We start from the raw sequence: 24,544 nt of genomic DNA, 5'->3' as shown, positions 1-24,544 counted from the left end.
TATGTTCCAGATGTTGGAAGAGTCCAGTACCAGAGGGCATGGATTGAGAATAAGAGGTCAGTTATTTAAAACAGAGTTGAGGAAGAGCTTCTTCTCCCAGAGAGTTTTGGAGGTGTGGAATGCACTGCCTCAGAAGACGGTGGAGGCCAATTCTCTGGATGCTTTCAAGAAGGAGCTAGATAGATATCTGATGGATAGGGGAATCAAGGGATATGGGGACAAGGCAGGGACTGGGTATTGATAGTGAATGATCAGCCATTATCTCAGAATGGCGGTGCAGACTCGAGGGGCCGAATAGTCTACTTCTGCACCTATTGTCTATTTTCTATTGACCACCAGTCAAAAGTTGCTCAGATTCACCAGCACCTTCTTAAAATGAAAGTCTTCCTTGCCAAGAGTAAATGACTTTGTCACCAGCTCCTTGAATAGAGAATGCTTAACAGTCAAAACACTGTGAGAATTAAATAACTTCTCCTCATCAACATCTTAAATGGGTGTCCCCTTCATCTGAAATTTTGTAGGTAACCCCAATCTGGGAACACCTTTTTAGCGTTATGTTCCAGTAAGACCACTCTTCATTCTTCTAAGCTGCAATGAGTAGAGGCTGAAGCTACTCAGCTTCTTTTCATATGCCAACACCTTCATCCAAACAATCAACCCAGTGAACTTTAAAGTACATCCCTCTTTAACCATGAAGATCAAAGCTGAACACAATGTTTAAGATGTTGTCATACCAGTGCGCTGTAAACACGCATCAAAACTCTGCTTTAATGGGCCGTCACCCTTTGCACAAAAGACCAGCATTTAATTAGCCTTCAATTTATTTGTTGTACCTGCAGGACAATTGCTTGAAGCACCTCGACACCATAATTTCCTTTTTACAGAAGACTTTAAGAAATATTGAATGCGAGGACATGAGTTATCTTTTTCCACTCAGCTACTTTATGGTATGTAAATTAATTCTGCATAAAGGGGCCTATAAACAATTTTACAGTAAATCCATTTTTTTGCAAAGCCTCTAGAGTGCATTGAATAGGAATGATTATTTTTACAGAAATAGGTCTTTTATAGGTATTCCTAACTGGAAGACTAACATAATTTCATTTGCATTAATTTTATAATGTTTTCTCATATATATGCACAGTTTTCAATGAAGGCAATTTGTGGAATCATCTGTTTATTCTCTGCCTCTGATCATCTTGAAACAAGTGTATACTCTTCAGAACCCCAGAGGGTCCAGTATAACTGTGGTGAGAAAGTAAACAGTTCATTTTATAAGATACATCTTGTGATGTTTTTCTGATTCCCTTCTGATTCATTGAGGTATGGAGAGAAATGGAAATGCAAGTCAGCACTGGCCCTCTGCACACAGGAAACTTATTAAATAGCATTGCCTAAGGTTCGGGAATATAAAGTACAGGTTGAGAACCCCTTATCCAAAATGCTTGGGGTCAGAAATGTTTTGGATATTGGGCTTTTCAGATTTTGGATAGCTTGGGATCTCCATCATTTCCAACGCTGAACTTATGTGCGACCGGTAAGCAGTCTTTGTCTTACATTTGTTCATCAGACACATGTTTTTCACAACAATAATTATTACACACTATTAATATAATGAATATATAATGTGTGCTGGGTAACAAAATCAGCACACCAGCATCGGGATAATACCTGAATCAGCTGTTGAACAACAACAACCAATGGCAGGCTTTCAGTCTCCACCTAAGATGCTGTGCTTTGATTAAAACATTACAGCACACTGTATTTGTATTTTATGTTTTTTTAAGGTTTTATAAGCTATAAAAACAATCAGCATTGTAGACTTGTTCTGGTGCTAGATTTTCATGATCAGCAGACCCTTTAAAAATTTAATGCCATGCCTTTCCTTAAATCTCTTTAACCAGCCTGCTGTATATTCACAATTATCTTCAATTTTCAGCTTGTTGTGATAGATCTCTGCTTGTTTCATGGTCAGTATACTGCTAATCAGCGTATGTTCACTCCGACACTGACGACACATGATTGAAATCTTTATTTCTTGCTTTGTGCAGTATTTTGCTACTTTTCACTGAATTCTGTTTATTAAATATATGAGGGCACATCTCAGAACTGTCTGTGGAGTGCGCAGAGGCCTGCACATCAGCTGGGAACCTTTCCAGCGTCTTCAAGAATTTTCCATTTGTGACATCACATCAGCGCTCAAAATAATTTCAGATTTTGGGTGCTTCCAGATTTTGGAATTTTGGATAATGGGTACTCAACTGTATAAGAGGATATTCGAGAATAACAAAGAAAAAAGGGGTGCCACAGTAGCATACTGTGCGATGCTATTACAGCTCAGGGCTTCAGAGACTGGAGTTCATAATCTGTACATCTTCCTCATAGAACATGTGGGTTTTCTCTGGATGCTCCAGTTTCCTCCTGCCTTCCAAATTTGTTCCAGTTGGTAGGGTAATGGTCATTGTGAATTGTCCCTTGATAAGGCTAGGGTTGAATGGGAGGGTTGCTAGGGCAACATGGCTTGAAGGACCAGAAGGGCCTACTCCGCACTCTATCTCTAACTAAAATCCATAGGTTTTCTTTTCATGATTTATTTGGACTTTGTAAAGATGGGATTACAGAGGGAAAGCAAACCTGTTATATTTGGTGCTGATGCAGGTTATAACTTTAACAAATCTTGAATCTTATGCTGAGTAGTGGACATGATTTATAGATTTGAAACATGATCTGTTTTACTTTTCCACCAAATCCCCCTGGTTGTTTGGGAGCAGCACAACATTTGTTGAACATTTTCCTCAACTGACCTTTCAACTGAAATCATGAAAAGGAATTTCAACACGAACAAAAATCATTAGTGCTCAGAGGAAATATTTGTGAGCTTATTTACCCAACCAATTCTTCAACGCATTGCCTCTTTGTGTTGTCCCAAAGGGGGAAGTGTTTGTCAGGCTTATTAACTCTAAATAGTGAGTTTATTGTCCCAAACCATTCCTTATAATATACTGGCAATACAGTTTTAACAACACTTCCATCAAACACTGGAGTTGAAGTATTCTGTTGAAGGATTAATGAAATCTGAGAAATTGTTGATGAATACTTGTCAGTTACAGAATAAAAGGCGGGTCGATAAACCGACATAGAAATGAACACTGAAAACTGTACTTATAGGTTAACAATGTAGATAGGTATTGCAACTCATATCGTATAAGTAAACAAAGCAAATGTAGATAATCAAATATACTCAAAGCTCTGTTGGCATTAATATTGGATGATGATGTGGGGAGTCACCTTAAAATAGACTGGGAGAACAAAATGAGGGAAAATGGTTAATGTGGCTGCTTTAATCATTTTTTCAACTCCTGTTGTTCTGGATTGGGTTATCATCTGCAGGAGGCTGGTAGGGAGAATGAAGCATGAATATAAAGAGAAGAGTGCTTTATACAGGTAGGGTACTCCTTATCCCAAATGCCCAGGGTCAGAAGTGTTTCTGATTTTGGATTTTTTTCTGAGATCCTCTGTGTCTTTGAGTAAAAGTGGCAAAGAGTTTGCATAAGTAAGAGAGACATGCTAGTATCTGCTTTGTGATGTTGATTGAGGGATGAATACTAGATAGATTTATAATTGCTAGAGGGACAATACTGCAGATAAAGAATGACACAAAGGTTGAGTGAAATGGAACCAAGCTGAACTAAATAAGCCTGGACTCTTCAATCTTATATTTTGCGTTTTTTTGCTCATTTTTGATCTTTTTTGCCATTTACGCGTTTCATTTCTTTTTGTGTGTTGAGGGAGTTCGATGCTTTTCTTTGAACGGGTTTCTTTGTTTCGTGGCTGACTGCGGGAAGATGAATCTCAGGGTTCTATACTGCACACATACTTTGATAATAAATGTACTTTGAATATCTTTAAAATACCAGTCTTCTTCAAATTGTACTGGGGATAAAAAGCATGAAACTTACTGGACAGGATTAACTTGATCATTTATCAGATTTTACTTGTCCTCTTTCAATGTCTTTTCTGAAGTACTGCTGTTATACAATTTCAATAACAACTCTTCCGTCAGACACTTGAGCTGAAGTATTTTGGTGAAAGATCAAGAAACCCCAGCAACCTTTGATGAATTTTGCTAAATTCTTGGGATCACATTAAAAAAATAGCAGCTCAATAGGCTGAAGTAGAATTGGACACTGGCCATAGCTAATTTAACAACCCAATTTCAATCTGATTCTGTCAGTTTCCTACCGGGTTGTAATGGAGATTTAAACTTTAAAAAATCGTGCACTGGTGAAGTGCCCTAGGGAGATCTAAGGACATAAAAGCAAAGGGTAAGAAATTCCTTTTTGTTTTCTGTCTCAGATGAGAGAAAGAGAAAAAAATATGCAGACTGTGCTTTGGGACATTCAGGTTAAAAGGTGTTTTAATGCATGTTTTGGCTGGGGTGTAATGCCAATAGACACTTTTTCCCCCATAACTATTTTCTCATTTACTTGGCAGGACATCTTTCTCTGTACAGATGTTTGAAAAATAAACGGCCAAACAGATTAAGTACTTGGACAGACATGATCAAGTGTGCTCATTTGGAGCCTACGGGAATGGTTGTGCCTTCAACAATATAATCCTCAACATGTATGTCATCAAATGAATTAGAAAGCTGTTGTAGGCCACTCAGTCCCTCAAGTTTGTTCCACCATTTAATAAGATCATGTTTGACATGACTGCAATTTCAACTTTGCACCTCCTCCTCATCCAGTAATTTTTGTAACCGGGTCCCAACATATCGGTGGAGCTATAAGATAGGCAAGACAGCGATTATATTTCCTTAGAAGTTTGGGAAGATCTGGTTCAACACCAAATACACTTGAAAGCTTCTAGAGATTTACCATGGAGAGCATTCTGACAGGCTGCATTGCCATCTGGTATTGGGGTTGGAGGAGCTACTGCATGAATCAAAAGAAGCCATCGAAGGTTGTAAGATTAGTTGGCTCCATTACGGTGTATCCAAGGCATCTTCAAGGAGCGGTGCCTCAGAAAGGCGTGTGCATTATTAAGGACCCCCATCACCCAGGACATGCCCCCTTCTTCTCATTGTTACCATCAGGTAGGGAGGTACAGAAGCCTGAAAGCACACACTCAGTGATTCAGGGACAGCTTTTTCCGCTCTTTCTAAATGGACATTAAACCCATGAACACTACCTCACTTTTTAAATTATATCTGTTTTTGCACTTCAATTTTTAGTATGTATTTGATATACATATATATACTTAATGTAACTCATTTGTTTTTTTCCCTATATTTATCATGCATATTGCAATGCACTGCTGCTGCTAAGTTAACAGATTTCATGACATATGCCAGTGATATTAGACCTGATTCTGATTATGAAAACTCATACGGATTTTTAAAATGCATACCGTACACTGGAATAAATTGCATGGAAGCATCAAACATAAGATGGAGTCAGAGGACTGCGCAGACCATTATAGAAAATCGTTTAAGGATTACTAACCTTGAGCAACAAGTGCAGTTGGCAAATGGAACAGCATTGTCTACAAGTTCCTCTCTCAATGACTCATGCACCCAGTTTTAGATATACATTACTGTTCTTCTGATGCATCAGGGTCAAAATCCTAGAATTCCCGGCTTAACAGCATTGTGGAAACCGATTTATCAAAGACAAAGTGCGGAAGTTCAGGAAGATGACTCAGTGCACCTTATCAAGGATAACAAACAGTAAGCAATAGATGCTAGCTGTGCATATTTAAAAGTAATTTTTTAAAAATGGCTTGTGGGATTGTGGAAAACCTCAAAGGTTATCTAACAAACTCCACCCTGAATCAATGTCTGGCATTCAAGAAGTTTCGTCGACATATTAATCTTAAAGAAATATTTGGTTTAGAAAATCATTCTAGAAAGCTTGAGCATTGACCTGTTATTGTTCATCATATAAACATTAAAGGATTAGTGTTCTAACAGTGGGTGGATTCTCTGGCAGAGCTGCAAAAGCTTTTATATTTTTCTACTTCAGACCTAGCGAATATTTGTAGTTCTGCTGCCAAACTGAAATAGGAATGGAATTGTGGGAAATCCAATTAAACCAATAAATGAAATTCCAATAATTTTACAGATCTAATCAGTCTTTATTGGGCTTTTATTTTCTTTATACTTGGTGGTGTCATGAAAAAATTCAGTATTTATTGACTTCCCTGATTTCCCTTAAATGAAGTGCTTTCCAAGGCTGGTTCAGACAAGTTGAAAGTAACACACAGAAATTGCTGGAGGATCTCAGCTAATCTGAGGAGGGGAATCACCAGTCGACATTTCAGGCCAAGATGCTTCTTCAGTATGGGAAAGGAAGGGGGAGGAAGTTGGAATAAGAAGGTGGAGGGAGGGAAAGGAGTACAAGTCAGCATGTGATAGGTGAAAACAGGTGAGGGGGAAGGAAGGTGTGTGGGGAGGACGAGGACAAGAGTAAGAAGCTGGAAGGTGACAGGTCGATGAGAAATAAAAGTAATACTTCACTGTAGTGGGTCTGCAGCCAGATATTGCTTATTGTAGGGCCAATTTCCCAAAAACACAACAGCAAATCAAACAGGTTTTTAATAACACAACAGAAGGCCAATGGCCACCATGTTGAATTGTTTGCTGATTTAGTAAAATGAATTTAAATTCCCCATCTAACAGGACTTGAACTCAAGTCACCAGATCATTAGCCTGTGTTTCTGGATCACTTAAGCAGCAAACACTATCACTCATATATCATACATGCTGTTCACTCTATCTGCTACAATGTGAATTGTATTATAGTTGTATGAGGAATTATTATGGATACCAGAGTCAGTCTGTCAAATTCTACAAATATATCAAACCAAGATTAAATTCGTATGGCAATAAAAAAAAGGTGTCAGTTATGGTTTACATTGCAATTAGCATATTGCTTGTTAACCATTACCAGGTGTGAATACAACTATTCTCACTATGGGGGTCAAAGATGGAGCCGCAGTCTGGAGGTTGTGTTGCTGGTAACGCTCTTTCATGTGAACTGGGAGCAAGGGTGGTTCTATTAAAATCAAAGGGCTTACCTCCTGTATGTACAAAAACATATATAACTATATTGTATATATTCCTTATGAAATAAAAATGTGTGTGTACCCACTTCACCTTTGGCTCAGTTAGCAAGTGCATAACCTTTGTAGAAATGAACCACACAGATGAGAAAATTAACTGGTTCAGTCCCTTAACTGTGTTTGGTTAATTGATCTCAGCTGCAGGGGTGCTATAATTGGCAAATTCTTCTGAGTTGGTGGGGGTGGGACGCCAAGGGAGAAAAATCAGACAGTGCTTCAATTTTTAATTTCTGCTGGAAAGTGAGCCCACATGTGAATCAGACGGGGAAAATCAAACTGTTTTTGACAGGAGATTTAGTAACCGTGGGGCGAAGATTCAAGAAAATTTGCAGAATAACAAAATGGAAGTTAAGAAACCACTTTTGACAGTTGACGTTGATTGCATAAGAGCAGTGGAGACAGGTTCTATAGTAACTTCCAGTTGGTAATTGGATAATTCAAATAAAGAGACACCGAACCAGGCTTTTCAATATCTGTCTGATCCAGAGTGCTGTTTCTGACCCGATATCCTCTTCACCATCTTTGCACCTTGCTGTCTCAACCTATCTTGTAGCAGGAAGCTTGTCAATCCTTTTGTTATCTTTAACTGTGAGCACTATTGTTCTCCTATCATTTACTCTCTGCAAACCTGACCTCATCCCAATCTGCTAATTGTACAATAAGCCCTGTCTACCTATCGATCTAGTGCTCTCTGTCCTCCTAGTTCCATCACATTTCGGGGTCAAGGAGTCATAGAGCACTACGGCGTAGAAAAGGGCCTTTCAGCCCATCTAGTCTGTGCCAAACTATTTTACTGCCTAATCCCATCAACCTACACCTAGACCACACCCTCCATACCGCCCACCCCCCCATCCATGTACTTATCCAAACTTCTCTTAAGTGTTGAAATTGAATCCACATCCACCACTTCTGCAGGAAGCTCTTTCCACACCCTCATTACCCGAGTGAAGAAGTTCCCCCACAATTTCATGATTACTGCCCTTGATTTCTATATCTCCATAGACTTGAATCTTCAAAGTAAAGAACGACCGACACTTTCTTCCAACCAGAATTCATCATTTTACACGTACTGCATTTGTGTTGAGCATTATTTGTACATTGAGTAAGATTATGAACGTTATACTTTGCTGTTTGTTGCAGTCTTCCTCAGTATTATGTAAAATTATGACAGGAAATCCAAAGCTTGTTAAAAGGAGCAAGTTAAATGAGGAGGGCAGAGAAAGAGAGGCACAGCGATACAGAGCCGGATATCTGGCGACTGGGGTTAGCGAGTTGAGGCATGACCCGCTAAAGTAGGGTAAAGAAAATGATGAAGGTGCAAAAGAAGTGTCGAAATCTGAGGATTAAAAGCCTAAAGTTGTGGAGGAACAAGATCTTGTGAAAAGAATGGAAAGTATTTTAAGATGTACAGAATTATGAGGTGTACAGATAGCGTAAATGCAAGCAGGTTTTTTTTTCTCTTACTTAGGTTGGGTGAGACTGGAACTAGAGATTATCGGTTAAGGGTAAAAGGTGAAATATACAGGGAAGATTCCAGCATGGATTTGCAGTGGCTGATTGGCAGAAGGCAAAGAGTGGGAATAAAGGGAGCCTTTCCTGGTTACTAGTGGTGTTCCAGAGGGGTCTGTGTTGGGACCGATTCTTTTTACGTTATATGTCAGTCTTTTGCGTAATGGAAATGGTGGATTTTTGCAAAGTTTGCAGACAATAAGAAGATAGGTGGAGGGGCAGGTAGTTTTGATGAAGTAGACTGACTACAGAAGGACTTTTAACAGATTAAGAGAATGGGCAAAAAAATGGCAGATGGAATACAGAATCAGGAAGTGCAAGGTACAAGAAATGACAGAGCTGACTGTTGTCTAAATGGAGAGAAAATACAAAAACACCGAGGCACAAAGGGACTTGGGATTCCTTGAGCAGGATTCCCTAAAGGTTAATTTGCTAGTTGAATCTGTTGTGAGGAAGGCAAATGCAATGTTAGCATTCATTTCAAGAGGACTAAAATAGAAAAGAAAGGATGTAATGCTGAGACTTTATAAAACACCGATGAGGACTCAAATAGAATATTGTGAGCAGTTTTGGGCCCCCTATCTTCGAAAGGATGTGTTGAAACTAGAGAGGGTTCAAAGAAGGTACACAGAAATGATTCTAGAGTTGTATGGCTTGTTGTATGAAGAGCATTGATGGCTCTGGGCCTGTATTTGCTGGAATTCAGAGGAATGAGAGGTGACCTGATTGAAACCTGTTGAATAGTGAAAGGCCTTGATAGGGTGGATATGGAGAGAATGTTTCCTATTGTGGATGAATCCAAGACCAGAGGACACAGACTTGGAATTGAGACTTGGAATTGAAGGATGTCCTTTCAGAACAAAGATGAGGAGGAATGTCTTCAGCTAGAGAGCGGTGGATCTGTGGAATTCTTTGCCACAGGCAGCTATGGAGGTCAAATCTTTATGTATATTTAAGGCAGAGGCTGATAGATTCTTGATTGGTCAGGGCATGAAGGGATACAGGGACAAGGCAAGAGTTTGCGGCTGAGAGGAAAATTGGATCTGCCATAATGAAATGACGGAGCAGATTCGATGGGCCAAATGGTCTAATTCTGCTCCATCCTATGGTCTAAAACTTTAAGGAGTTTGCACGTTCACTTCATGACCATGTGGGTTTCCTTTCGGTGCTCCAGCTTCCTCACTCAATCCAAAGATGTATCGGTTGGTAGGTTAGTTGGTCATTGTAAATTATCTCATAATTAGGCTAGTGTTAAATTAGGGGTTGCAGGGCAATGGGGCTCGAAGTGCCAGAAGGGCCTATTTCACACTGTATCTCAATAAATAAATAATAAAACACAGATTCACCACAGGTTAAGCAGTAAAAAAAAAACCATGCCAGACACTGAGGTTTAGTTCCAGTTGAATGGCACTGAAAATAAATGAATTTAAGTTAAACTTGAACTGAAACTGGTTTGTTTACAGTGTGTACAGGTATGACAACCATATTATTAATGAACATAACGCGGAGGGATAAACTAATATAGATCACCATAGAAAGCGTTCTGTCTGGATTCATAATGGTATGGTAACTGTTCTTCATATGGATGCAAGAAACTGAAGAGAGTTGTGGACCAGCCTTTCCTTTGTGGACTCGGTCTATACTTTTCACTACCTCAGTGAAGGAGCCAGCCTAATCAAAGACCTCACTCACCCTGGAAATTTTCTGTTCTCTCCTCTACTATTGAGCAGAAAATGCAAAAACCTGAAAGCACCTACCACCAAGCTTATGGACAACTTCTATCTTATAGTTATCAGACTTTTGAACAGTCCTTGAGTACATTAAAGTGGGCTCTTGACCTCACCGTCTCCTCATTGTGATCTTGCACTTTATCGCTTACCTGCACTGCACTTTTTCATAGCTTTGACACTTTATTCTGCATTAATATTGCTTTACCTTATTCTAGCTGAATGCTGTGTATAATGACTTGATCTGTACAAAAAGTATTGCAAAACAAGATTTCGTTGTATCTTGGCACACACAACAACAATAAAACCAAGTCAATGCCAAAAGGTTTGGATAGAGTCGGTTTGGAGATAAGATGGTTACATGGGGAACAGGATATTAGAGATCACAGTTTAAGATAGTCACCAAGAAATCCCAGAAGGGGATTCAGAAGAAACTTTTATACTCGAAGGGGCCTGAGTTGTAGAACTTGCTGTAACATTGCTGATGGTTGAAAGGAGCAACATAGACACAGTTAAGAAGAAGGTGAACAAAGACATGAATGACAGGGGAGTTGCGGGATGTACTGGCTGATTCAGATTCAGACAGACAGGAGGCACAAATAGAACATAATCATTATTGTGCCTGGGATGTATGGAGTGCTCCTGTGCAGAATATCTTATGTCATCCTTCTGCAATCCAGTGTTAAATTTTGTTTGACACCTGATAAATAGCTTGGAAATACAGATAGTAAAATCTTTGCTGTTTCTCATCTTGAAGTGGGAGAAATTAGATAAAATAGTCAATGTGGTGAAGTGTGGCAAAAAGCCTTCTGTTAAGCTGCACTCTTCCTCAAAGGAACTTGAACACTGAATTATTGCAATTCTTCCTTCAACTACCTCCGGACACTAAGAAGTGCAATTCATTCCCCGAGCTTTGTTGTCTCTCAGTTCCTCTTCTGTCATTTAGGATTTTCTACAGATACAGCTCATTGACACAGCATTTGATCACATGCCCTAATACGTTTGTGTGACTTGGTGTCGGATTTTGCTTGATTATTGCTCCTGGGAAGCTCCCCGAGGCATTTTACAATATTAACGGCACGATATAAAAGGAGACCGCTGATTGTTGTAAATCTGTGACAAAAAGCAGGCTTGGTTGTGATATCCACCCTCTTCACACACAATTAAATAACCAGCTGACAAAATGACCAGGTTACACACATGAAGAATGGGCCACTTGAGTGAGATGGTAGGTGCAGAATGATAGCGAATCTATTCACTTAGTTAAGTTATTTCCATTACTGGCAGGAAACTGTTAGGTTCAAGGAGCAAGGTGACAATCCATCAAAATGCTGGCCAAAAACTCATTAACTGCAGCAGCATGCAGTGGGACGAGAGTCCAAAAACACAACACAGAAATCTATTCTCACTTTAGAACTGGAACGTGGAGCTCTGCAAGCAGAAATCTGCTGCCCAGTTCCAATGAATCCACCACCATGCCATTAGCAGACGTTTCACAGATTTCTTTATCCCTTTGCTCCCAGAATTAATAAAGCTCAAACCCACGGACAGAAGGTTTCAATTATTTGTTTCTTTCCCGTGAGGAATTTCCTTCCCATTTTAGCCACATGCTTTCTTGAAGTCCATCTGGATCCAAGGAGATCTATGCACGTCAAGATGTACAATTACCCAGCTTTATTTGAAATGGAAATCGTATGTTTTGACTCACCAAGGTTTATCAGGCTTGTGGTGCTTACAGTCCTATTTTAAATGCCTTCAACTAACTTTTCCTGGCTGACTCTTAATGATGAAATGAAAGAAGTGAATTTCAACATTAAATAATGTAGGCAAAGAACTGCTTTACAAATAATGTTACAAACATTCAGAGTTTAATATAGGGGAATCACCTAAAGGAATTTCTATGCCATATACTATCCCTTAAACCAGGGGTTCCACAGACCCTGGATTAATGGTAGAGGTCCATGATATAAAAATTTTGGTAAACCCTGCCTTAAACAAAAATCAATGGAAAAGACAGCAGAATTGTATTTCTGTCTTGTATGCATGCAAACTATGTCCAAAATTTAGTCTGCTACGAAAAGTGGTTCATTTTCCTGTACATTTCCAGTCAAATTCATTTGATTAATACCAAATGCAAGACCTTTCATGATCCAGAATAATCAGGCATCATTTTGAAAAGAAATTATCTGCTTCACAAAATATAATCAGAATCACATCTAATATTACTGACATTTGTCTTGAAATTTGTTGTTTTGCAACAGCAGTGCAGTACATAAAAAACACTAAAATTGCAATAATAAATATGTGTAAACAAATTAAGTAAAATAAATAGTGCAAAAAGATTATGTGATATTTTAAGAGAGGTAAGTTTTCATGACTTAAGCATGTTAACTCACTGTCAATCCACCATCCAAATTTAATTTACTGAAGATGACATTTTAAAGATATGCTGAATTATTTTCTGGTCACTTTGGGATACATTGATAAATGGACCTAAAGGGAAGTCCTTTGAAGCCTATCAAAGGACAGTAGGTATACAATTCAGACGTTCCAGCTCAATCCTGAAGCTTCTTTGAGGGTCTGTAAGGGTACACAATTAGCAGAAACATCCAACAATGGTATATTCACCCTGAGCCCAAGGTGCTTTTGTAATTAAAACCTACTTCCAGCAGAAAACTAGTTAGCAGAAATGGTGGCAATTTGAGCAAATATCACTGAATGGAACTTGTGTTCAAAATTTTACTGATTTTTGTGCTGATTACACAAACTGGGGGAAAATCACTAAAATAAATGGTGCAATTGAGCAGGAACTTGAAACCAGTTTGATATTGCTACTAGCATAAAAGGTATGCTATGAGAGTATAAGAAAACATAATAACTTATCAGATAGCTCAATGGGGAATTCACAGTGATTCAGAAGAAGTATGTTAGAAACGTTAACATCCCCCTTGTGCATTTTTTTCAATTCTGAGTGTTACAAAACAATTACTTTAATGCACTGCAATAATTAATGACATAGCTTTACAGGGAAACACAGTTCATATGTGAGGTGAAAAGATTAAACAAGGTTCAACTGTGGTCATCGTATACGACTAATTAGAGCCACGTGTTGTCCTGCCCTTATGGCAAATGTATGATAAATTACCTTGAGCTGATATTTAGCATTGGGACTTCGTTCTGTAATGTAGCATTCAGTCTGTTAGACACTCCACTGCAAGTGGCTGAATATTATGCTGTCTCAGAGGTTGAGAAGATATGAAAAGATACAAGCAGATGTCTGTGGACCTGTAGATGGAAATAATCTAAAGTGTCCATTATCATGATGTAAGAGGTCAGTTTTGATTAGATTAGTTTAGCTTTATTTGTAACACGTGCATCGAAACATTGAAACATACAGTGAACTGCATTGTTTTAATTCAACCACCACCACAGTCCAAAGATTATACTGAGGGCAGCCTGTGAATGTTGCCATGCTTCCAGTACCAACGCAGCATGCCCACAGCTGCCTAACCCCAACCATACTTCTTTGCAATGTGGAAGGACACTGGAGCACCTGGAGGAAGTCCATGCGATCATGAGGAGAATGTACAATTCCCTTACAAGACGTCAGCGGGAATCGAACCCCTATCGGTGACTGTGGGCACTATGAAACAACTACGCTATGAGCTACACTACTGTGCCACCACTATCCTTTGTGTGGAACATCCATGTAATAGTTTTCAAAATGTAATTTAATTTTGCATAATATCTGAAGCATGTAATTTTCAAAAGCTACCAGTTATCTGCACACGTTAATTGTTGGGCCAATCAGTTCATCGATTCTTTCATGTGCTCATTAATTATTCACATCTGCAACATGGCTTACCAATGAGGGCTGATGTGAAAGGTTGGCTGGGGTCATAAGGACATTTCAGTCTTCCAGATTCCAGTGTTTTTAGGTCAAACTTCAACGAAAGCTCCTGTCAGTGAAGTGAAAATAGAGATCAGAATTAACTAAAAACTAATAGTCAATATTTCAATCTCTTCCTGCTTGTACAATGTAGTATTACAACATACTTTATGCTAGGAATTGGATTTGGAGTTAGAAAATGCATGAATAACAGTTATAAGGGAAGAGTAACATGTCAGCTTATTTTAAGGCTAGCTAGTTAATAGAAATAGGTGTTCAGAGGCAGGCTTTTTAACTACAATATTAATCAATTTCATAGCCAATAACAGTTATGATAATTCACCAACTCATCACCTATTATATAGTATATTCTTTAAATTTCATCATGCAACATTTTTTGTTTCCTGACACTAATATTGCATAGCTGACAAAGTGAGTAACAGGAAATGTATTAGTTGAAACCCATCCAAGGACTGACTTAATAGGCAGCAGTCTAAATGGTGAAATGTTTCAATTCATGGTATACATTATTATGTCTTTTGAGGTTCAGAAACAAACTCCACGCATGACTTCCTATCGCTTTTTGCATAAATCACATTAATTATGCCACCTTGATATGAAGGTTGGCAAAAGTAACATTTCACAAATTTTGTCAGGTTGAGAAAAATAACTTTGAAAAATTGAGAAGAATAATTGGAGCCAGGTAAAATGTATGTAAATACTGATGATACACGAAGATAAGCATCTGGCACTCTAACTGCTGACCACTCAAGACTAAAGAAACATCAGTTGAAGGAAGCTTGACGTTATGCAATTGACTGTCTGTAAAACCTGAAAGTTCCCATGTAGCACATCACAACAGGAAGCTAACCAACTCAACTCAAATCTATTCCCTTGCAACTAACTAAATGTTGGAGGAACTCAGCAGGTCGGGCAGCATCAATGAAGGGGGATTAACAGTCGACACCTTATGTTGAGAGTGTTGGGGTGGACATAGAAGTGAGTGTAGTTGCTGTTCCAAAGTAGAATGTTCTTGGGAAGCTGAAAGTTCTGACGTCACCTGGACCAGATGGACTACAACCCAGAGTTCTGAAAAAGGCAGCTGAAGAGACTGTGGAGGCATTAGCAATGATCTTTCAATGATCATCTGATTCTGGAACGGTTCCAGAAGACTGGAATATAGCAAATGTCACTCCACTCTTGAGAAGGGAGGAGGGTGTGGTATATTCAATATTTCAGTAATATTAGAGTAATATTGTAAATATATTGTTTGATTAAGCATTCTTTGCTTATTTACATAATTAAGTATGGGTTAAATGTAAGAAATGCATGAATGACACATGTCATTATGCCACCACGGAACTGGACACTGGCTCAGCTGCTTCGGTCATCCCACAAAATGAGTTTGAACAGCATTTCAAAGATACTGAACTGAAGCCTGCAGATAGCCACTTAAGAACGTATATTGGAGAAAAGCTGGTTTACAAACAGAGGAAATGGGTAGTGAAGAGAGGCTGCTGATAGGGCAAAATTGCAGTCAACAAGATGAGTTACAAAGGGCAAAATCGAAAAGGTTGAATACAGGACTGAAGGTGTTATATTTGAATGCATGCAGTTTATGAAATAAGGTAGACAAACTTGAAGCACAGTTGCAGTTTGGCAGGTGTGCATCACTGAATTGTTGCTAAAAAAAAAAGACTATAGCTGGGAGCTTACTGTCCATATACATGTTGTATTGAAAGGGCAGGTAGGAAGGCCAAGGGGACGGCATGCTCTGTTGGTAAAATATGAAATCAAATCATTTGAAAGAGGTGACATTGGGTCAGAGGGTGTTGAATCTTTATGGATGGAGCTAAGAAACTGCAAAGGTAAAAAGATCCTGTTGGGAGTTGTGTGCAGATCCCTTAACAATAGTAAGGATGTTGTCTACAAATTACAAGGGGAGATAAAAAATGCATGCTGAAAGGGCAATGTTACAGTAGTCATGGGGGGGGGGGGATTTCAACAGGCAGGTAGATTGGGAAACTCAGGTTGGTTCTGGATTACAGGAGGGGGAATTTCTAGAGTGCCTTTGAAATGGCTTTTTTAGAGCAGCTCATGGTTGAGCCCACTAGGGGATCACCTATTCTGGATTGGATGTTGTGCAATGAACTGGAATTGAGTCAAGACCTTAAGGTAAAAGAAGCCTTAGGGGCAAGTGATCATAAAATGATCGAATTCACCCTGAAATTTGAGCAAGAGAAGCTAAAGTCAGATGTATCAGTAATACAGTGGAGCAAAGGGAATTACAGAAGCATGACAGAGGAGTTGGCCAGAATTGATTGGAAAAGAACAAAGACAGGGATGATGGCAAAGCAGTAATGGCTGGAATTTCTGGAAGCAATTCAGAAGGCAAGGGGTATGTACATCCCAATGAGGAAGAAGTATTCTAAAGGAAAGATGATACAACCGTGGCTAACAGGAGAAATCAAAGCCAACATTAAGGCCAAAGAGAGGGCCTATAATAGAGGAAAATTAGTGGGAAGTTAGAGCGTTGGGAAACTTTTAAAAATGAACAGAAGGCAACTAATTATGTCATTAATAAGGTAAAGATGGAATATAAAAGTAAACTAGCCAATAATATTAAAGATAATACTAAAAGTTCCTTCATATACATAAAGTGTAAAAGAGAGGTGAAATTGCTTATTGGACCATTGGAAAACAATGCTGGAGAGGTAGTAATGGGGACAAGGAAATGGCAGACAGACTGAATAAGTGTATTTTGCATCTTACTTCACTGTGGAAGACACTAGCAGTATGGTGCAAGTTCCAGGTGTCAGGGGTCATGAAGTATGTGAAGTTACCATTACTAGAGAGAAGGTTCTTGGAAAACTGAAAAGCCTGAAGGTAGATAAGTCATCCGGACCAGATGGTGTGCACTCCAGGGTTCGGAAAGCAGTGGCTGAAGAGATTGTGGACGCATTAGTAACTATCTTTCATGAGGTTCTGGAATGGTTCTGAAGGAATGGAAAATTACAAATGTCACTCCACTCTTCAAGAAGGGAGAAAGGCAGAAGAAAGGAAACTAGAGGCCAGTTAGTCTGACCTCAGTGATTGGGAAGATGTTGGAGTTGATTATCAAGGATGAGGTCTCAGAGTACTTGGAGGCACATGATAAAATAGGCTGTAGTCAGCATGGTTTCCTCAAGGGAAAACCTTGCCTAATAACTCAATTGGAATTCTTTGAAGAAACAACAAGCAGGATAGACAAAGGAGAATTGGTTGATATTGTGCACTTGGATTGTCAAAAAGCCTTTGACAAGGTGCTGCACATTAGGCTGCTTAACAAGCTACGAGCCCATGGTATTACAGGAAAGACTCTAGCATGGATAAAGCAGTGGCTGATTGGTAGGAGGCAGAGCAGGAATAAAGGGAGTCTTTTCTGGTAGGCTACCGGTGGTGAGTAGTGGACCACAGGGGTCTGTTTTGGGACCGATTCTTCGTACATTATATGTCAAAGATCTGGATGATGGAATTTATGGCTTTTTTGCAAAGTTTGTGGACAATAAGAAGATAGGCGGAGGGAGCAGGTAGTTTTGAGGAAGTAGAGAGGCTACTGAAGGACTTAGACAGATTAGACAAATGGGCAAAGAAATAGCATGTGTAATATAGCTTCAAGAACTGTATAGTCATGCCCTTTGGTAGAAGAAATGTCAAGGTTGACTTTTCTAAATGGAGAAAAAAAATACAAAAAAAACTGAGGTGCAAAGGTGACTTGGGAGTCTTTGTGCAGGATTCCCTAAAGGTTAACTTGCAGGTTGAGTCTGTAGTAAGGAAGTCAAAGGTGATGTTAGTATTCACTTCAAGAGGACTAGAATATTAATACCAAGGATGTAATGTTGAAACTCTGTAAAGCACTTGTGAGGCCTCACTTGGAGTATTGTGAGCAGCTTTGACCCCTTATCTTGGAAAGGATGTGCTGAAACTGGAGAGGGTTCAAAGGAGCTTCACGAAAATGATTCCAGGATCGAATACCTTGTCATATGAAAAGTGTTGGATGGGTCTGGGCCTGCATTCACTGGAATTCAGAGGAATAAGGGGAGATCTCATTGAAACCTATCCAATGCTGAAAGGCTTTGATAGAGTGGATGCGGCAAGCTTGTTTCCTATGGTAAAAGAGTCCAAAACCAGAGAACACAGTCTCAGAATAGAGGGGTGTCATTTTAGAACAGAAATAAGAAGGAATTTCTTTAGCCAGAGAGTGGTGAATCTGCGGAATTCTTTGCCGCAGGCAGCTGTGGAGGCCAAGTCTTCATATATATTGAAGGCAGAGGTGATAGGTTCTTGATTGGTCAGGGAATGAACGAAGATGGGGAGAAGGCAAGAGACTGGGGCTGAGAGGAAAGCTCGGTCAGCCATGATGAATGGCAGAGTAGACTCAATGGGTCAAATGGCCTGATTCTGCTCCTTATTTTATGCTCTTATAATAAGAATTCTTTTAGATCTCCAATAAAAACAATTGTGAACAGTTCCGACAAGGAAATAAAGGGATGTGTGTTTGTCTATGTAAGTGGTTCTGAGGTAAATGATCTTGAAGAATAATGGAGCAGCTCAGAGAATGAAATTCTGCCGCTACATTCTTACGTTTACAGATACAATCAGAGTCAATAACTTCATGCTAATGAAACAATTAATAACATAAAATTGCTTATCCCCAGCTCTGGATATTAACTTGAGTGTTTAATATTTTATCGCCTTTGTTAATTTATGCATCCCCTGTGAGTCACTGTTTCACAAGTGGCAAGAATATTGTATGTTATGAAAGAGGAAATGGGACGCCAATACGGGAAAATTAAACAATGTGGGAGACAACATGTTACAACGTGAAGTTAGCACTGGTAAGAAGCTCCTCCAACTACTTCAAAGCAAGATTAGTCTAATCTTGCTGTAAGCAGTTAAGATCACAGGAAATCTTGACTTCACGAGTTTGTATGATAAAAGGGAGCTGCTGATCAGCAGGGGAATAGCCTTATGCAATATTCCTTGTCGACATGCTTCCCTTCAATAGCATTTTAAAAAAAATCCGTAATAACTATTTCAGAAAGCAAATGAAAGCAATATGACTAAAAAGTTTTGGAAGCTCTAACAGTGGGCAGAATTATAAATTGCAAGGGCTTGCACTTACATGGACATTCCCTTGTAAAGGTTAAGTGGTTCTTTACATTTATTCCTACACTGAACAGATTTTGGGAGTCACTCATCTAATAGTGTTCTTCATTATGATTAATGAAATCTTCAATAGTGCCTGTTGCATTTGAGTCTGTGGCACAACAAACAAGTTGGTCCAAAAGTGCAACAGCCTTTTATCAGTTCACATTGCTAACTTACAGTACAACTTGGGGGTTAAATGAAGGCCGAAATTTTAATAAACTTATGGCAGCATTCCAAGATTCTGCGCCAACAATGTTCAGATTATAACAAAATCTCCAATGTGAAATACCCATTGATATTAGATGAACAGAATTCTCCCTCGATTTCTCAGCAAGCTATTTGTTGCAAGCAAGACCTTGTTGACTTGGTTTCTCAAAAGATTTCACCTATATAGTAAACGCAAGAGATTCTGCAGATGCTGGAAATCCAGAGTAACACACTCAAAACGCTGGAGGAATTCTGCAGGTCACACAGCATTCAGGGAGAGGAATAAAGAGTGGACCCTTTCAAGCGGGGACCCTTCATCCGGTCCCACTGTATTTTGTACAGTTGCATGCCAGGCGGCTGAACAAAGACAAAAATAACAAAGAAAGCAATATGAAGTCAAAAATCCCCAGCTCTCACAATGCATTCCAGCTGTAACTTCTGCAGCAATGTAGTAGTGGTGCCACAGATTTGGCTGGAATCCAAACTTGCTGGGCCTTGGTCGGTGCATTGATTCCCCTGTTGATATTTTATGCTGGGAATCTCCTGGTAGATAATTTTGCAGGGTGATAATAGAACTTCTCTGTATCCTGAAGGCATTACTTTACAGCATACATAACTACATTATATCTGTTGCACACCTTTGAGTAAAAAAGTCTTTTTCTTAATTAATACATTTGATCGTTCCCATTTGAAAAGGTACAGGAAGACAAAGGGAAATCTGTTGCTGGTGATGAAAAGATGTTTTATTGTGAATCTTTGTTATTGTAAATTCAAATAATGAAAACAGGCTGCTTCTCGGGTCTCAGCAGTGCTATAGTCATTAAAAGACTTGAACTCGAGTGCCCTGGTGATTATAAAGTTTGAATATGGTATAACTGAAGTGACAGCTGTTGACCATTACCTTTAGCAGAGTCAAAATGCATTACCTGTGCAGGGGGCCCGAGTTCAATATATCCGCATGCAGGGTGGAAAGCTCCCGTGCCACAGGCATAGACATGCGTCTTGTTGAAGTTGTGCAGCACTCGAACGAAATTTGCACACTCTGCCTAATAGTAACATAAATATTAAGAACAGGAATGTATGGTCTTGCAGCAAAGCAGCAACACAATCTTACTATTGTGGGTCATACAAAAGCAGGCAAACATTGCTACTGTATTAAACGTGAAAACAAAGCGAGAAGCAATGTAAGTTTGTTCATCTAAAGACTAACTTTCCTTACAAAAAGCATCATTTGAAAAGAATAACTAAGGACCAGCTTATTTGTGCCTCTCTCTCTCTTTTCCTCCCAAGGTTCACATTTTCCACAGACGAAACTGGACTGAAGTTGAGCTGCTCTTTCTCTCCGTTTATTGGCTATCACAATTGGCTTACCATCAGAAGAATGGTCCCATGTCAACTCTAAAGACTAACCCTGTTACATTTTTTTAAAATTGTCTTGAGAATTGTTGAACATTTCAGCAAGAGAATTCAACTTGGGAGTTCAAAATCATTTTTCCAAGTTTTTTCTTGGTATACAAGATCTTGAATTGAATAATAACATTATTCTTTTATCTGTTTTAACATTATATAGTCATCTTTTATGCAGCACAGATTAAAGCCCTTCAGCTCGACTGTCCATGCTGGGCAAATTGCCTACCTGAGCCAGTCCCATTTTCCTGCCCTTGGACCATATCCCTCTAAACTATTAATATACTGTCCAAATGTCCTTTAAACATGGTAATTGTACCCACATCTTCCACTTCCTCTGGCAGCACGTTCTACAAAAAAATGCCATTCAGACCCCCCCTTTTAAATCTTTCCCCTCTCACCTTAAATCTATGCCCTTAAGTTTTCGACTCCTCCGCCCTGGGAAAAAGACCATTCGTTTTATTTGTGTACCCTTCATGATCTTATATATCTTTATAATATCACCCTCAGATGACTCAGTCCCACCTATCAAATCTCTTTACAACTCAAGCCCCCCCAGTGCCAAAAAATATCCTGGAGAAGTTTTCCTCCCTTTCTTGCGTAATGGCAGAAATATATTTAATACTCCCGAAATTGTCTCATTAACATCTTGCACAGTTGTGACATGGTGTTTCCAGCTCCTGTACTCAATGCCCTGACTGATTAAGGCAAATGTGCCAAACGCCTTCTTCACCTCCCTGCCGGTGTCTCTCCGTGAGGCTACTTTCATGGAATGACGTATATATACCCGCAGTCTCTCTGTTCTCAGTCTCTCCAGGGACTTGTCTTTTACTGTGCATGTCCCACCCTGCTTAAAATTACCTAAATGCAATACATTGCACTTTCCTGAGTTAAATTCCATCTGCCATTCCTTGGCCCACTTCTTCAGTTGATCTGGATCTAATTGTAATCTTAAACAACTGTTTCCACTGCCTACTCTGTAGCTGTTACACTTCATTCTGCATTGTTATCACTTTATCCTGTTTTACCTCAAATTCTATAAATGATTTCTCCTCCCTGAACAGTATGCGAGACAAGCTTTTCACTGTATCTTGGTACATGTGACAATAATAAACCAATTTCAGTTCCATTAAGCCACTAATTTTGGTGTCATCCTCGGATTTATTAACCAATGCCAGTTACATTCTCATCCAAATTGTTGCAACAGTGGACCCTGCATCAATCCCTGCTGCCCATTGTTGACTGCAGGACTCTACTCTGAAAAACATCTCTCCACTACCATCCTCTGATTCCTTGGTCACATCAGATTCCGCGTGATCTCACCTTTTTGACTGGGCTACCATGTGGGACCTTGTCAAAGGCATTGCTGAAGTCCTTGTAAACATCTGCCACTGCACTTCCCTTGTCAATCCTCTTAGTCACCTCTTCAAAAAAACTCTTATCAAATTCATGAGACCTGATTTTCCACACAAAAAGTCATGCCTAATCTGTTCCTGCCTTTGCAACGTCAGTAGATCATATCTCTCAGAATGCCCTCCAGAGACTTTCTCACCAATGATACTAGGTTCACAAGCCTGTATTTCCTTTATAGCTCTCCTTAAGTAGAAGCATAACATTGGCCATGCTCTAGTCTCCCAGTTAATGACGTGTTCAATCTTTAAATTCACTGGACATCTCCATTTAAACATTAGGCTAGAGTTTTTGCATTTATCCATATCTCATTAATTATTAGCCTTAGTCATGTTATTTAGTAGGGGATTCAGGCTAATGATCAACTTTTTATGTACTGGTTTACCTGGTTAGTTATTGAAGTTCAGAAAGAGCCATTTGGCCCATTGTGCCTATGTCAGCTTCCAAGAGAACAATCCTATCAATCCCATTCCACAACTCTTTAGTTCCTAACGCTTATTACAAGCAAACTCCAATAATTTGATAATTGAATATTTAACATCTGGCTTACTAATTAAAACATTGGGATCCTGTTCTCCCTTTAATACACCAGTAAACACTGATGCCAGTACCTGCATTCGCTTAAGCATTTTGGAACCAGTTCTTTTGCTTCCTTTAATGCCTTAAGGCATATTTCTTGTGGCCTCTTTAAGATGCCAGGGCCCTCAACAAGATTTGTTGGGCATAGATGCCAATATCTGTATTTTCTCTAAGAGTCTGGTGCCCAAATCCTGCGTTCATAATTAATGCATTAAAATACATTGAGGCCATGGTTATTGTGGTCCCTTTAACAGCTCTTGTTTCCATGGTCCCCTAAAACTCACAGTGTTCTCTTCAAAATTACAGGATTGCTGGAAAAATTACTATACTAAATATATTTCAATTGACTATCTAATGAAATGTGAAGTAAAAGTGCATCTTCATATTAAATGGAACTTCTAATAATCCATAAAAGTCTGACTCCCTTGATTAAAACAAATAATTTTTACAGTTTTAAAACTCAGAGTACTTTGTATACATTAAGTTGGAAGCAGTTTTTAAAACATGTAAAACATAACAGAAAATATGATAAACTGTTTTTAAGAAATGGAATTGAATTTGTGGAAATTCCAGAACATTGCGAGCCATTTCTTACTTCCTTCTTGCCGGTCTGTTTACAGAGCTCCACTCTCTCTTTAGCTGCAGGCCAATATAGCTGACAAGAGGGGAAAAAAAAAGATACTTTAAAGATCCAAATGAAGATTGATTAGAATAAGCCATCTCAATGTCAAGCTTTTGGCCAGTTATCAAAGTAAAGTCTGGACATGAGAGATTACATGTTAGATGATTAACCAGGTGGCTGGTACTCTGTACACCCTGTAGGAGGCTGACACAAGGATCACCCCGAATTGCTCATATTTGTACAATCTTAGCATTTCAAGCAAGTACCCTGTAGCAATTATGTCTTTGTAGGAAGCTCACCCGCTCTGAAGCCACCCTCCTCACTGACAGAAATTTACAGGTAAATCTGAGGTGATGGGCAAGAGGGGTGTGAGATGGTAATGGTACAATTGGTGAATTGAGTAAGGTGCATATAGTCTTAACAGCAGCTATCACTGTATGAAAATAGTCAGAGCAAGCATTTTTATTCTAGTCTGATCCTGCTTGTCTTCACTATTGTATTAGCCACACAGTTTATTCTGTCAGTTTTGTCTTTCACCAGTTTTCCCTGTAGAGATTGCTAAATGTCTATGCTGTGATGTTGACAGACTGTTGACATGCTTTGAGATTACTGCAAAATGAAATGAAAGAACATTACAAAGAAGTTCTGCAGAGCATGATGTATCTTTCACACTTTATCCTGCCCACTTAATTATGATCAAACAAAGCTGTGTAGAGACCCCCACCTGAATGTCAGCACACCACTTCCTCAGCTGGTTGAGTCTGTGTTGTAATCTTCGATAACTCTCTACTCTGTAGCTGTTACACTTTATTCAGCATCGTTATGGTTTTACAATGTTCTACCTTAATGCACTATGTAATGATTAGGGAGAATTTATCT

At 39.1% G+C, this 24,544-nt stretch overlaps 1 protein-coding gene across 3 annotated transcripts in view; it reads right to left on the bottom strand.

The window, feature by feature from the left end:
- LOC132381132 (semaphorin-3D-like) overlaps positions 1 to 24,544 on the bottom strand; it is a 132,612-nt gene that overhangs the window by 43,133 nt on the left and 64,935 nt on the right. For all 3 annotated transcript variants that reach the window (XM_059950396.1, XM_059950395.1, XM_059950397.1), the window contains 3 exons: positions 23,639 to 23,698; positions 20,574 to 20,693; positions 14,227 to 14,320 (listed from right to left, as the gene is read on the bottom strand). In XM_059950396.1, the coding sequence (XP_059806379.1) occupies positions 14,227 to 14,320; positions 20,574 to 20,693; positions 23,639 to 23,698 (274 nt within the window). The remainder of the gene's footprint in view (positions 1 to 14,226; positions 14,321 to 20,573; positions 20,694 to 23,638; positions 23,699 to 24,544) is intronic.

Source organism: Hypanus sabinus, chromosome 25, assembly GCF_030144855.1.
Source record: "Hypanus sabinus isolate sHypSab1 chromosome 25, sHypSab1.hap1, whole genome shotgun sequence".
NCBI lineage: Eukaryota > Metazoa > Chordata > Chondrichthyes > Myliobatiformes > Dasyatidae > Hypanus > Hypanus sabinus.
This window is presented reverse-complemented; position numbering and strand designations above follow the sequence as displayed.